The sequence below is a fragment of the Myripristis murdjan genome, chromosome 13 (assembly GCF_902150065.1).
Source record: "Myripristis murdjan chromosome 13, fMyrMur1.1, whole genome shotgun sequence".
NCBI lineage: Eukaryota > Metazoa > Chordata > Actinopteri > Holocentriformes > Holocentridae > Myripristis > Myripristis murdjan.
The window spans coordinates 5,513,468-5,526,603 of record NC_043992.1 but is presented as its reverse complement, the minus strand read 5'-3'; the positions used below and the strand labels follow the sequence as shown (position 1 = coordinate 5,526,603).

The following is a 13,136-nucleotide window of genomic DNA, read 5'->3' as shown; positions in this document are numbered from 1 at the left end:
CCTTTTGGTGGCAACTTGCGGTGAGGCTGTATTGCTTTGATGGCTGCTTGCTATGAGGCAGTATTGGTTTTTTTTGTTTGTTTTTCAGTTTCTTTGCTCCGTTAACCTTTCTGGGACTTTTGGTTTGTTTGTTGTTTTGGTAAATAAAACCATTTTTTTGTATGGACTTCTGCCTCCTGAGCTGTTCCTCCACTCAATGTTTTGGCATCATTTTTGCTCATTTCCAGTACTAGACAGCCACACCAAATCCCACATGTAGTATTACCAGCTGTAATGCTACATACAGCCCATTTCCATTAGCATCACTCTTATTAACCATTTATACAGCATAAGAGGCTCTGAATTAAAGCAATAAATGCTATGTGCTACAAATACAATGGTGTGTTAAAGGCAGAATTTTGTGTTGCTGCTTTGAATAGATGATGCAGGCAGGCCTTGGGCCAATCAGTAACAAGATGCATAAGTGTAATTTTTTAAATAGCCTACAAGAGCACATCGCCAAAATTGCATCATTCCTTGAAGTTTCATCTAAATATCAGTGGTGTCACAGCTTTCACATGAGTTAAAGGTTTTGACTTTTAAATACAGTAGGTCATTGGGCCATGTTTTTCAAATTACCATGTAGGCCAGATAGAGGCCTACATGGTAGAGACTGATGGGCAAAGCCCAACACCTAAACCACCAATTTCACAGCAAGATGGACAGCAATGACAACTGTGAACATCGCATAGAAATCAAGAAGAATGAGGAGTGGTAATCTCATTCGGTTTGAAGACAACCTACTAGAAGTGACAACAATGGTGCCAAAGGAGCCATTTCTCCATTGACAAACATTATAAACTTAAGCTGTAAAATGCTGCAATGTCAGTGTTTCTGGTGTACATTTAGCTTCTAACACTCAAATAAAAAAGATCAAGAGATTTAGTTTAGGAAAGCCTGAATATTATCATATTTTTTTTACTTCAATATTACTCATAATTACCTGCAAGGAGGAAAAAGGTATCACTGCGTGAAGGTGAATTTTATAATAATAGTCTCCAAAATCTGAGTCTGTAAATCTAATAAAAATGAATGTGGCTTCCCTTTCTTGTTCTTATCATTTCTATGATATAAAGACACACACATTAATATAATACATACCTGCAAATCCTTGCAGATCTCCTCAGTGACCTTACTTCCCCTTGCTCCTTCTCTTTCTCCTCCTCCTTCCCCTCTCTTCCCTTGAGCTTGTTTCTCCGGTGGGGAGGAATCTTGATCTTCAGCCTGATGCCTTCTTTCTGCAGCTCCGAGGAAGCTTCCTCCAGAGGACCCTGTTTGTCCTGTGATCCACGCCCAGTGTCCTTCAGCCTAAGCTGGATGTCCGACCTGACGCTGGCTCCCTCTCCTTGGTGATCCCCTTGATCCTGCTGTTCTCCTTTTTTGAGAGGTGGAGCAATGCTCTCTGATTCTGCATCTGTTTTACCTGAAGTGCTGTTCTTCTTTGTCTGATCCTTGTCCCTCTCTGCCTCTGTCCCAGGACACCCAGGTCCCTCTGTCCTGCTCTCCTCCTCCTCTGCCAAGTCTTCATCTTTCTTTCCGTGACTGCTGATTCCAGATTTTGCCCCCTCTCCTGATCTCTCCTCTCTCGCTTTTTTACCATCATCTTCTGCAGTCTGTTTCTTCAGCTCCTGTTTGGACTGGGACAGAGAGGAAACACTGGCCAACACCGACTGGTCTTCTCTCTCTACAGCTTTAGGGAGTCTGTCAGATTGGAGGGATGATGATAATGATGATAGTGGTAGTTTTCTTGTCTGAGCCTCCATAAGCACACCAGGAGGGTCCTCTGCTGCTGCTGTCTCCCCTTCGATGGGCGCCTTCCTTACCAGCACTGACTGCCGACTCACCTCCCTCTCTGGAGCTTTCTCTCCTCCCTCCCACCTCTTGTCCTCCTTCTCTTCCTCCCCCCCAGCTGTGATGCTCCGCTGGTCCAAACTTGGCCCATTTTGTTCCTGCTGCTCGTTGGCAGGTGCTCTGTGGCGCTCCAACACTGGGCTGCGAATCACTCCAACATGACCAATCACCCCAACTTGACCTATGACCCCAATGAACCCATTCTGTCCATCCTTGAGAGGCATTCTCCCATTAGTCAGCTCCGGCATGGATGCTGCATCCGCTCGTTGAGGCTGTTGCTGTGCCGGAACCAGGCCAACAGGTGGCACTAATGAGTTAGACAGTTTCCCCTCTTTGCCCTGACTGTCCTTTGTCTGGATCACCGTGGGGTTACAAACAATAATGCTACTGCTGTTTTTGTTAAGGTGGTTGCCATGGTGTCGGTTGCCCTGGAAACCCTCAGCGAGCTTGAGCTCTCGTTTCTTCAGTGGTATCTTGGCCTGCTGGTTGCTCCTGACAACAGCCCTCTCTGCTTCGTCCTCCTTGATTGCTTCCTGTTTTGTCTTGACTGATGCCGGCGCTTTGACAACAGACACGGCATTGCTAGGGATGTCAGTGTCCCTGGATTCTGATTTGACAATGGTGGTGATCGTGCTGACACGGTTGTCGATGACCAGTGATGCCATCTCTGCTTTCTTCTCCTCTTTCTTGTCTGTTTTACCTGGTTTGACTTCAACCTCTGTGTTTTCCTGCTTAATAGACTCTGCCTCCTCCTGCTTTATCACTGGGAAACAGAGAAGAACAAGGGGTCAAACTCTTAGGTGCAACAAAATAAGGAAGGGCCAGACAAAAAACAAGGAGTGGTCAGGCTGGCAGGAGCAGAAAGCATGGAGGGCTGTGGTTATTAACACCAACTAACACGTAAGAAATATTAACACTGATTATTGTCACAATAATGTGAGCACAGTAGTTTGCAATCAGGCTGGGAATTTTAATCAGCTGCCATTAAAATTAAAGTAAATTCTGGCTGATGGCTTTTTATCCTTTCCAGCCTCCTGAGCAGGAAAGCAATTATCTATTTTTTCTATTGTTTGGAAAAATAAATTGGTATGCATCACACAGTGGAATAACTTTCAAACAGAAACTCAAATTTCCACCAAATTTGGGGAGAAGGTTGGTCATGGGCCGGGGAAAAATTGCCAAACTTTCAGCACCCCTTGGCCTAAAGGAAGACTGGCAGTGGGCGGGGCATATCACAAAAGGGTTCATAACTTCTGAACAGAGTCACACAGTCTTAAAAATTTAGCAGAGCAGGTATGTCATGGGCCACAGAACACCTGATTAGCTTTTCAGGTCATTCAGTAAAAAGGGGGCGTGGCAGTCGGTATGGAATGCCACAAAAAGTCATGTGACTTCCCATGAGACCAGTCTTTCACCACAATATTTTGATGCAAGGTTTGCTCTGGGTTGAGGAGCAACACATGAAGTTGTCACATTGAATGGGCCACACCTATTTCCTGCCAGGCAATTCCAGGGTTTCCGCTACATGTAATTGATTGTGGCGCACCGCCACGGCAAAATAAAAGCCGCCACGCCTTCGGAATGTATGTATACACACACACACACACACACACACACACACATAATTGTTTGACTACAAGGGAGACTTAGAGCTCTTTTTTAAAAAAAAAACAAGAAAGATAAAGTGCTCTCAGCCAGGCTGCACATTGTGCCATTAGATAGGGATACAGTGACATTTTGAGATTTAAATAAAGAATTTATTTATAAAAACATTCAGTTTTAAGTTGTCATAATTTCTCTTTTCCAATTCTGGCTAGGTAGGCAGGTAGCATCTTGAATGAATTAATGAATTAAGGATATTAGGATTTAGCCACTTCAATGACATTTTTCATGTAGAATCTTTAGACTGTTATTCATTCTTCAAACCTTAAAATACCTTAAATTCTTCCGCATGAAACTAAATGAATTTCATGATACCTGGCAGCGGCTGACATAAATATCATTCATCCAGTTACCTTTCTTTAGAAGTTCTTCTTCCTTTACAAGTGCCGCCATCTTGCTGTTAGTGTGCTCCTCTGTATTCCTGAAGGGATCAGGCTTGGTGCGACAGGTCCTATCCTTCAAGTTCTCACCAACTAATTCAGGCTTCTTCTGGTGTCCTGTCATCCCCTCTTGAAAATCTAAGTCAGTATCAAGGTGAGAATACATGACTGCACAGGTTCTTAAACGTTTTCTGTTGTAGCTGCAAAGCTTTTTTGTTGAAGCCTACATAGCAGTTGCTATTGGCTAGAGTCAACATGATCAGCTAAATATAATTACAAACCCTAACCTTAAACCTATAAACAATAAAAAAAACATGATATAAAGTTACCAGGCACTATTTTACCTGGAGCTCTGCTGTTTTCTGTTTAGATTAAGATAAATCCACTTTTCTAAGTCCTGACTCAGATGTCAACTTCACAGTGATATAGGGCGGTCTGAGATTAACTTTTTTCAACATGGGGTGCTCAAGGCACTCTTTGAAAATGTGAAGAACCCAGTAAATACAACAGCGGTGTGCGAAACGCTTGACTCAAAATAAATAAAGTAGCCTTCTGCTGCTAAAAACACGTCCTGTGTAACGGGGTCCTTATCTCTCTGATATCTCTATCCATCCACTAATGTTCCATCTCTCCACACAATGATCATCATATAAAACCTATAACACAAAGCAATATCTATCCATTCATCATCTCCTGACTACCTTACCTGTTTCTTTGTCTTCTCTGCTCTCTCTTTCGGCAGGGCTGGTGCTCCTGGATCTCCTCTGGTCCTGTTCCTGGTTTGGTTCTACCTGGGCCTTCAGCAGCTCCAGAGCCTCTGCCAGGTCGTTACGAGTTCTGTAAAAAACAGTTTGGATCAGTGGCTTGCTTCACAACTGACATCATTAATATGAAATGTGCCTGGACGCTGAAGTAATGTTCAAAACGGAGTCAGAGCAGAACAGAAAAGAACAAAGTAAAGGAGATATGTATTTGCAGCCTCTCAAAACTATTCATTTCCACATAGAGCAGAAAGAAAAGAATAAGCCAAAGGTGTACTGATACTTTGTCCATTTGATTTTTAAAATCTGGAGCATTTAACTCCACTGGAAGGGTTCATTTGTGTAGATGAGAACTACAGAACCAAGAGCTTTTCCACTCGACTGGCTTTGTTTAAACTACACTTTTGAATCCATACTGTGTCCAGACTTGGATATAATGAATAAAAAACAATGCCTGTACTCCTTTTTTGATTCAGAGGGTGAGAACAATGAACTTAGAACTGATCTGACCTCAGGTGGCACCAGACAGCTGCACTGTGACAATCTCCTTTTCATGGTAATGGCAATGATACTAATGTTTTTTGCACTTTTTTGTATTTTGTTTGTCCTCTGAGAGCTGCACTAAGACAAATTCCTTCCAATTGTGTCAACATGGCAATAAAGTATTAAATCTTGAATTTTCAAGGTGACCTGTGGTGCAATTCATTAGCAGTGATAATGCAATCCAAATCAAGTACATGAAACTACTTCAAAATGCAAGGAATTGGCTGTAAAGACAAAGGAGGTGACATCTGATGGCGAGAAGTTCCTCCTGCTTGGAAATCAGAGCACAATAAATCTGCATTATTGAGCTATGTTTTCCTGTGTTTACGTCTGTTACGAAACACCAGCAAAGGTCAGTTATGGCGAAAAATACAGACAAGCCCATGACGCTTAGCTAAAGTCACGGGGATTGAAATTGGATTTGTTTTGACTCCCCTGCCCCTGCTGCCAAAATCTAACCTGTAATCTGTCCTGTAAACAAGCTAAAAGCTACTTAGTGTGAAACTTGACAAACATGCAACCGAGACTTTTTTTTCCCACTATGGCTCAAACCAACAAAAAACTAAAGGGGTGATAACAACCTGAAAGAATATTAACATCAGTGCAAAAGAAAAGATTTGGAGACATATTCTGAAGCTCTTTTCTGATTTACATTAAGGTACATCACGTTACCCATAAAGTTGGATGTTATGTTATTTTGGATCAAGTCTGTCCTTTACAACAGTGGTATTACCTGACTATACACTTCCAGGTGGATCCGTCCAGGTCGTCCTGCTCCTCAGTGTACAGCCTGATGTTCTGCTCCTGGTCCAGCTGAAGCCAGTACATCAAACCCTGCCGGTCCCGACCAATTGGCTGCAGGCGCATCTTCTCTGGATCCTCCTCATTGATAGCCATCTTGAACTTCAAGTTGTCATCAAATTGACACTCGCAGAGATACTGCAGGGTACAAAACAAGAGGGGGAGATGAAGAGAAGGGGAGGAGAAGGAAGAGGAGAGGGTTAATGTATTTCAGCTTTTGGATATTCCTAATTTTCTAATATTACCAGTACCAATACGCACACAATGTATCAAAGAATAAATTAAGGTAATGACAGGAAGGCAGGGGTGTCGTACTTTGAGGATACTGGACTTGCACTCCATGGTCATCTCCTGGTAGCCCTTCTGCTCCAGCTCCCATGCCCAGGTGCTGTTCAGATCCTGGCAAACCTGCAAGAAACATTTAGATAGTTACTGCAAACAGGGTAGCTTGTGCAAACTCTCCATCTCTTGGTGTATGTACAGCCGTCTCCCCTCATCTTCCTTCATCAAAAAGGAGTGTACAGTATGTCATTGTCACATTACATGACTTCTGAGTAATGAAGTCCTTCAATCTTTCAAAAATACAGGACAGGGCTGCCAAAAGCGTGACCCTGTGCAGTGCAGTTTTGATGTGATTTAAAGGAACAGTTGACCGATGGCATAAAAAAAAAAGCAAAAACATATGAGCATATATTTCTCATTTACCAGATTAGGGATGCAGCAAGATGGACTGGGGCTTAATATGTAAGCTGTGGCTACATTGATTCAGGCGGCCTGTATTGGTACAAAGCTGGAACTGAATTGTGGAAAAAAAATGTTGATGCAGCACTTTGTGTTTCTTTAGATCCAGATATGACATGAATGTGTTTTATATTTGGCATCAACTAATTATTGCTACTTTCACATTGTGTGTGTTTGCTTCTTGTTTTCTCTCCCCTACCACATACTGTATCTCTCTCTATGGGTGTGAGGGATCACATCAAGTCACACGACCCCTGCTCCCCTCACTCAAAGAACACAAGCATTCCCCCTCTCTCCTGCCTTCCCTCTTCATCTCCACAAAAATGTTGATGGAGAATGAAGAAATGCATGCTGAACTACCAAACATTCAAAAAAACACACATTTTATAAGACAGGGGGAAACCTTGCTGTTCGGCACGTTTTCCCTAACTGTTTTGCAGTAGTGAAACACACAGGTAGCACTGCTAACATCCCCGTGCACATCCAGAGACATCATGCAGTCACTCTGGCCGTGAGAAAGACCACCTGTAGCTTCAAGCATGGAAAGGATAAAATCAAAATGTTCACCCACTTCCCCTGCACGATCAGATTCTATTACCAAACCCACAGCTCTATTAATGTGACAGAGTATTATCATATCTCACTGAAAAAATGCAGTTTTAAAGTATTGTTTACAGATTGCCATTTACAATATTTACAAATGAAACTCGTTATAAAATGTTACCACCACTGTAATGGCCCCTTCTCTCTGTCTCCTGGCACTGGAGTTCACAAAGCTGTCAGGATTTCTTCTTGCAAACAAATAGTAGAACATTAATAGAATCAACACAACTCCACACTGTGGTATTGCATTGTATTGTACCACATTGGGTTGAATCAAATCGTGTCAAATTGCACTACATCCCAATAGGGGTGAACTGTATTGTATCACATTGGTAGTTGCTTTATATGTATCTTTAATGTATTGGCAACGCTGATACATTGGCAGTGCATCAAGATGTGAATCGGATCACCTCAGTGATGGAGATTCCCTAGTCTAGCTAGTTTCTGTGTGATTTAACAAGGTTTTCCAGTCTGCCAAGATATTCCCTGTCTCCTGGCACCGCGATACACAGATAATTACCCTAAACCACAGTCCTCAGGGGGAAGGGGTTTCACTGGGGACTATTTTCCACCAAAGAAGCTGGCAATCTGTATCTATCCACCTCACAAAAAGTGGGAATATATCTTGTTTTCTGTATTTTGAGTGTCCCTTTAAAGTCATCAAATGCACTGCATTACACACACACACACACACACACACACACACACCCCTCACCTTAGCCAGGTATTTCTCCCAGCGGTCAGCAGAGACGGACTTCCCCAGCTTTCTGAGCAGCTTCACATGCAGCTCCACCAGCGGCTTAGGAACTGGAGAACACACAGAAGGATTTTCAACACATTAAAGTTAATTCTTCTTAGTATGCACAGTGGTGGTGGGGGGAGCCTGAACCCATGTCAACAAGCAATGGTACTGTTGTGCCCTTCAGCAAGACTACAAGCTTCAGAAGTGCTACTCTGTAGTTGACCATGAACTCTGACCTTCCTGTGGAGCAGAGCTGGAGAAGAGAAAATTTAGTGTCATCAGACTGTCACAAAAAAAGCTGTGATGGGCAAGGATAAATTTAGTTTTGGGTCGACGTGTAATAATCCCATTGTAATGATGCACATTTGAGGTATAAATGTACTTTATGTGATTTTTTTTTTTATGAGAAGGGAAAGTTTAATGACAATGGAGCGTAAATAGGTGTTATTCTTGTTGGTACTTTTGCGATTTTACTTTTCCTCAAGCAATGGTGCAAAAATGGCACCATCTAGCACTCCAGTGCTAGATGTATAAATGAGAAACTGATATTTATGCACCTAAACGTGTATTTTATATGCGGTCTTAGGGGCTCGTACTAGCTAAAGCCAATGGCGATTCAAAAGCAATTTTGTGAAAACCATGTTATTGTGTAATCCTGAGGGTCTTATTGCTGGCACTTGCAATTGCAACCAGGGAGAACTGAAATGCCATGAAAACCAGCAATAAAAGAGAAAACACTTGTGAATATTGTTTTATATGCTACATATGTCATGCACTGTTTTCTGAACTGACAGGATTAATATAAACCCCAATGATGTGATGTAAATTGACTTGTGAATGTTTTCACAATGCTGCCTCACTACTCAATATTGAGATTTTTAATATGTCAAACTGGTTCTTGCCTGGGGGTTCCAAGCGAAAAAGTGGACAACTTAAAATAAGAATAGTTTTTAGGAACAGTTTCCACCATGTCTTTCCATTAAATAGATGCTGGCCTATAAAGAGAATTCCTAAGGATGACTGTATTGATGATATGTTCCCTATAATCAAAACAATGAAAAAAGTCTGTGTTACTGCATGAACAAAGTGATGTCTAACAAGAAAATAATTACAAGAGGGAAATTCTCTAACTGATATTCAAGTGTACAATATAGTGAGGTCATAAAAAATTGATGAATACGCAGAGTCAACAATAAACATACTAAAACCTCAAAGAAATATTATTTTTAATATTACAGAACAAGTTTCTGAGGAAGCCAACTAGAACACAGTATTGGCAAGCTGAGCTGTTAGTCAATTTATTTTTTTACGGGTGCGAGTCCCAAAAAACATCAATGACATACGGCAAGACCTGACATAACATTAGGAAATAATGATGGTGACATTAGCTGTAGGCTTTAACGTCGCTATGTACATACACATATACACACACATATACACACACACTTCATTCGAGCTAACCAAGCTAACTTACAGTAAACGATAACGTCGTCCTCGCTGCGCCTGCGCGGAGTTGACAGCCACCCTCCCTACCTTTAACCAAAAAAAAAAAAAAAAAAAAGAAAAGAAAAAAAGAAAAAGAAACGTCTACTGTTTTTTAAAATCACTCGACGCGACCCAATGTCCGCAGAATACACACACGCGAAAACAAAAATATAATGTCAAGCCAAGCCTGAATGTAAAGGCCGGGCCGATTGAAAAATTACACCTGACAACAATCTGGAGCTAACTGGTTAGCCGGCTCTGTGTATGTGTGTGTATGTGTGTATGTGTGTGTATGTGTGTGTGCGTGTGTGTGTGTGTGTGTGTGTGTGTGTGTGTGTGTGTAGTCAGTCGGCAGTACTGCATCATGGCCTCCACAGTTTTCACTTTACCGCTTACAGATCGATATTTAGCCACGCCAGAGTATCGACAAGCCTGCCACTCAGCTCTAACCCCACTCCACCCCCCCGGCAGGAAGAGTAGGAGCCTGGCAGAGTAACTCCTGTACCTCTTGCCCTGTCAGGCCACCCACCCACCCACATATACATATACACATACTCTTCGTGATGATGCTGGTGGCAGAGAGGAGGCCCCTTTCTCCTTCGGTTTCAAGTGTCGCAGCTTTCCGCCACTTCTTCCTCCTCACCACCTCCCACCACCACTGAATCTCACCTGTCGATGTGTCCCGGAGATAGCGCTCCATCTGCGGGAAAGTCATCTCGGGCAGGTCGAGCGCCGCTCCGTAGCGCTCCAGGAAGGAGCAGACCACTGCGAAGCTCGGGCAGAGCCCCGGACTGGAGCTCCTCGCTGCCGCCGGAGCAGCCATGTTTTCCAGGCTGAGAGAACAGGGCCAGAGGGATGCGACTGCGAACGAAATGAGCAGAGCTAAGTACCAGTGTCAAGCTGGACGAAATGGAGACAAAACACTTCCGTTTGATTTTTTATACAGTAAATGTCTTAGATAAATAGATAGCCAGATACTTTAATCATCCCAGAGGAAATTTAAGCAGCCAGTAGCTCAGTGCAGTAATGCAGTAAATACACTCAGTCCAAATTAGAAATTAGAAATGCACAGCATATTTGTAGCCTACAGTAAAATAGCAGCTCGTACTCTACACATTGGCCTTAAGCACTTTTAAAGCCTGTAATCCTGAAAAATTAGCTTGTACAGTAGAAAAACACAATAATAAATAAAAATAAAATAGAAATGAATACAGTACACACAGAAAACCCCGGAGACGTGACCTTGTTATATAACTAAACAAGGCGGTGTTGGTGCAGTAGGTAGACGATTGATGCAGTAGATGGACAATAGTTCTATAGTGAAAAAAAAAAAAAAAAAAGTGTGCAGTGACAGTAACAGCAAACAGTTATGAGTAATAGTAAACAGTTGATGAAATGATACCTTTGTTTCATTTTTTTGTGATATAAAATGTCTTTGCCTTAGATGATGAAGATAGGGCAAGGAAGCTGGAGAAAGAAAAGCAAAGTAGAAAGGAAGAAAGCAAGGCAGAGATTTTTTAATTAGCCACTGCTTTTTCCCAACTTGAAATATAATTGAGAATAAACACAAGTTAAATAGAAAGCAACTTATAAAAGACACTGTGTCTTACTTTCTAAGCACAGATGGAGCACTTTCTGAAGTTGAGAAATGTCAAAAAATTACATCTTTCATCACTTTTTCAGGTGCCTGTCTCCTCTAGCGGTGGAACAGCTACAAAAGTTTTTAAGGACCAGGGTATTATAGTTCACTAAACTAAACTAAATACTAAAACTAATTTATGTGTGAAAACACATTTTAGTTTAGGGAAATAAAAATACAAACTAGACTTTAGGCAAAAAAATGAAAACTAACTGAAACAATATTGTGTTCTTGCAAAACTGACTAAAATAAAGTCGGCATAGGCTAAGCTACAGAAAATGTTTTGTCTTTGTCAGTTTCATAAAATGTGTGAGCACAACAAGCATGAATACTTATGAATACTTATTCTGACAAACACCCCTCATTAGAAACTAGCTGAAGCTAAACTGAAATGAGAACAAAAACTAAATAAAAATAAAAAGTAATGAAAAATACAAAATAATAATAATAATATAATAACTCTGGTAAGGGCATGTAGTTGTTATCATAATGTGATGGAGCCATGGACAAAATCTGGTTGAAATAATGTTTTTCTGTTAGTACATACATACACACTCATCGAATAGTGAACATGAGCTCTTTTTTGATTTGAAGTTACACATTCGTGGCCTTTATTTTGAAGGCAAAAGTCTCCATACTTCCTGTCTATTTATGTCTATATAGGCTACTTCTGCGGGACTTGACGCAGCGGAGAGAAGTTGGGAGGACCAGGGAGGGAGAAAGTGCCCACAATTCATCGCGCTACAATAACATCATGAGGTTTTTTTGTTTTTTGTTTCTTTTTCCTTTTTTAAAATTTCTATTACAGTCAGCAGCTACAAAGTTTTCACACAAAAATAAGACATTTTACTCCTATGGCCAGCCTTTATCAGTCATACCCAATATTGTAACCCATGTTTAAGTGATGCTTAAGAGGTATAATAAAAGCAAATTAGTCTTACACAGATCTCATTTATTTTTATTTTCATAATTCTATATTCACAGTTACAAAAATAACATTGGGATTGTGGATTTTTTTCTCTTTAAATTAGGTATGAAACAGCATGTGAGGCGGACCATGCTGACGTTGCCGTGATGTGCCGGTGGAACTCTGACTTCTTATTGGCTGTAATTTTGGGAGGGAGGCGGGATTACAGACAGAAGGGGGTGGGTAACAAGCTCGTGTTAAAATTATATTTGCTTTGTAAGTCCACAATAATGGTTGTATCTTAAAACGCGTGTTGTATTCTACCTGACATACGTGTTAACATCCAGTAGAAATACATGTAAAAGTATTAATCACCTAAATTCAGCATTGAACATCAGCTCCTGCTGCGCACTTTGGCACGCTGCTGGGGTGCTGCCTTTAGGGGCAGTGGGAAGTATTACAATCAAGGTCGGAACCCAAATTCAGACTGTAAACAAGTCCTCGTTTCCCCCTCGTTTTCTGTGTAGTAGATTGGTGTCATGGAAATTGTGTGTGTGTGTGTGTGTGTGTGTGTGTGTGTGTGTGTGTGTGTGTTTGTAGAACTCTTGTATATCTACGTCTAATACACACATATAATATTTATTTATTGTTTATTATTTGTTTGTTTGTTTTGCTGAGGAAATGCTGATCGTTGGGGTTGACTGATGTAGCAGCGGTGAGTGACCTCATTTACCTCAAGATTGCCCACATTTTTTTTTTTTTTTTCTAGAGGTCAACCTAATTTTGTGGTACTGCTTTCATATTGTTACAATTTTTATAGCATCAAAAGGTAGAGTTCACATTGGCATGTCTCTGAAATGGGGATCTAATAATCGATTATCTAGGACAGGGGTGTCAAACTGGTGCCATGGAGGGCCGAGAGGCTGAAGGTTTTCATTCCCACCGAAAACTCCACCAGGTGATTTCACTGATTGGTCCCTGC

The 13,136-nt window shown here is 41.4% G+C and overlaps 1 protein-coding gene across 2 annotated transcripts in view; it reads right to left on the bottom strand.

Moving 5' to 3' along the window:
- rsf1a (remodeling and spacing factor 1a) overlaps positions 1 to 10,468 on the bottom strand; it is a 40,030-nt gene extending 29,562 nt beyond the window's left edge. For both annotated transcript variants that reach the window (XM_030066473.1, XM_030066474.1), the window contains exons 1-7: positions 10,278 to 10,468; positions 8,097 to 8,188; positions 6,353 to 6,445; positions 5,970 to 6,175; positions 4,639 to 4,769; positions 3,906 to 4,070; positions 1,141 to 2,653 (exon numbers count right to left, since the gene is read on the bottom strand). In XM_030066473.1, coding sequence (XP_029922333.1) covers positions 1,141 to 2,653; positions 3,906 to 4,070; positions 4,639 to 4,769; positions 5,970 to 6,175; positions 6,353 to 6,445; positions 8,097 to 8,188; positions 10,278 to 10,431 — 2,354 coding nt within the window. In that variant the 5' untranslated portion in view covers positions 10,432 to 10,468. The remainder of the gene's footprint in view (positions 1 to 1,140; positions 2,654 to 3,905; positions 4,071 to 4,638; positions 4,770 to 5,969; positions 6,176 to 6,352; positions 6,446 to 8,096; positions 8,189 to 10,277) is intronic.
- Positions 10,469 to 13,136: the final 2,668 nt, after the last annotated feature.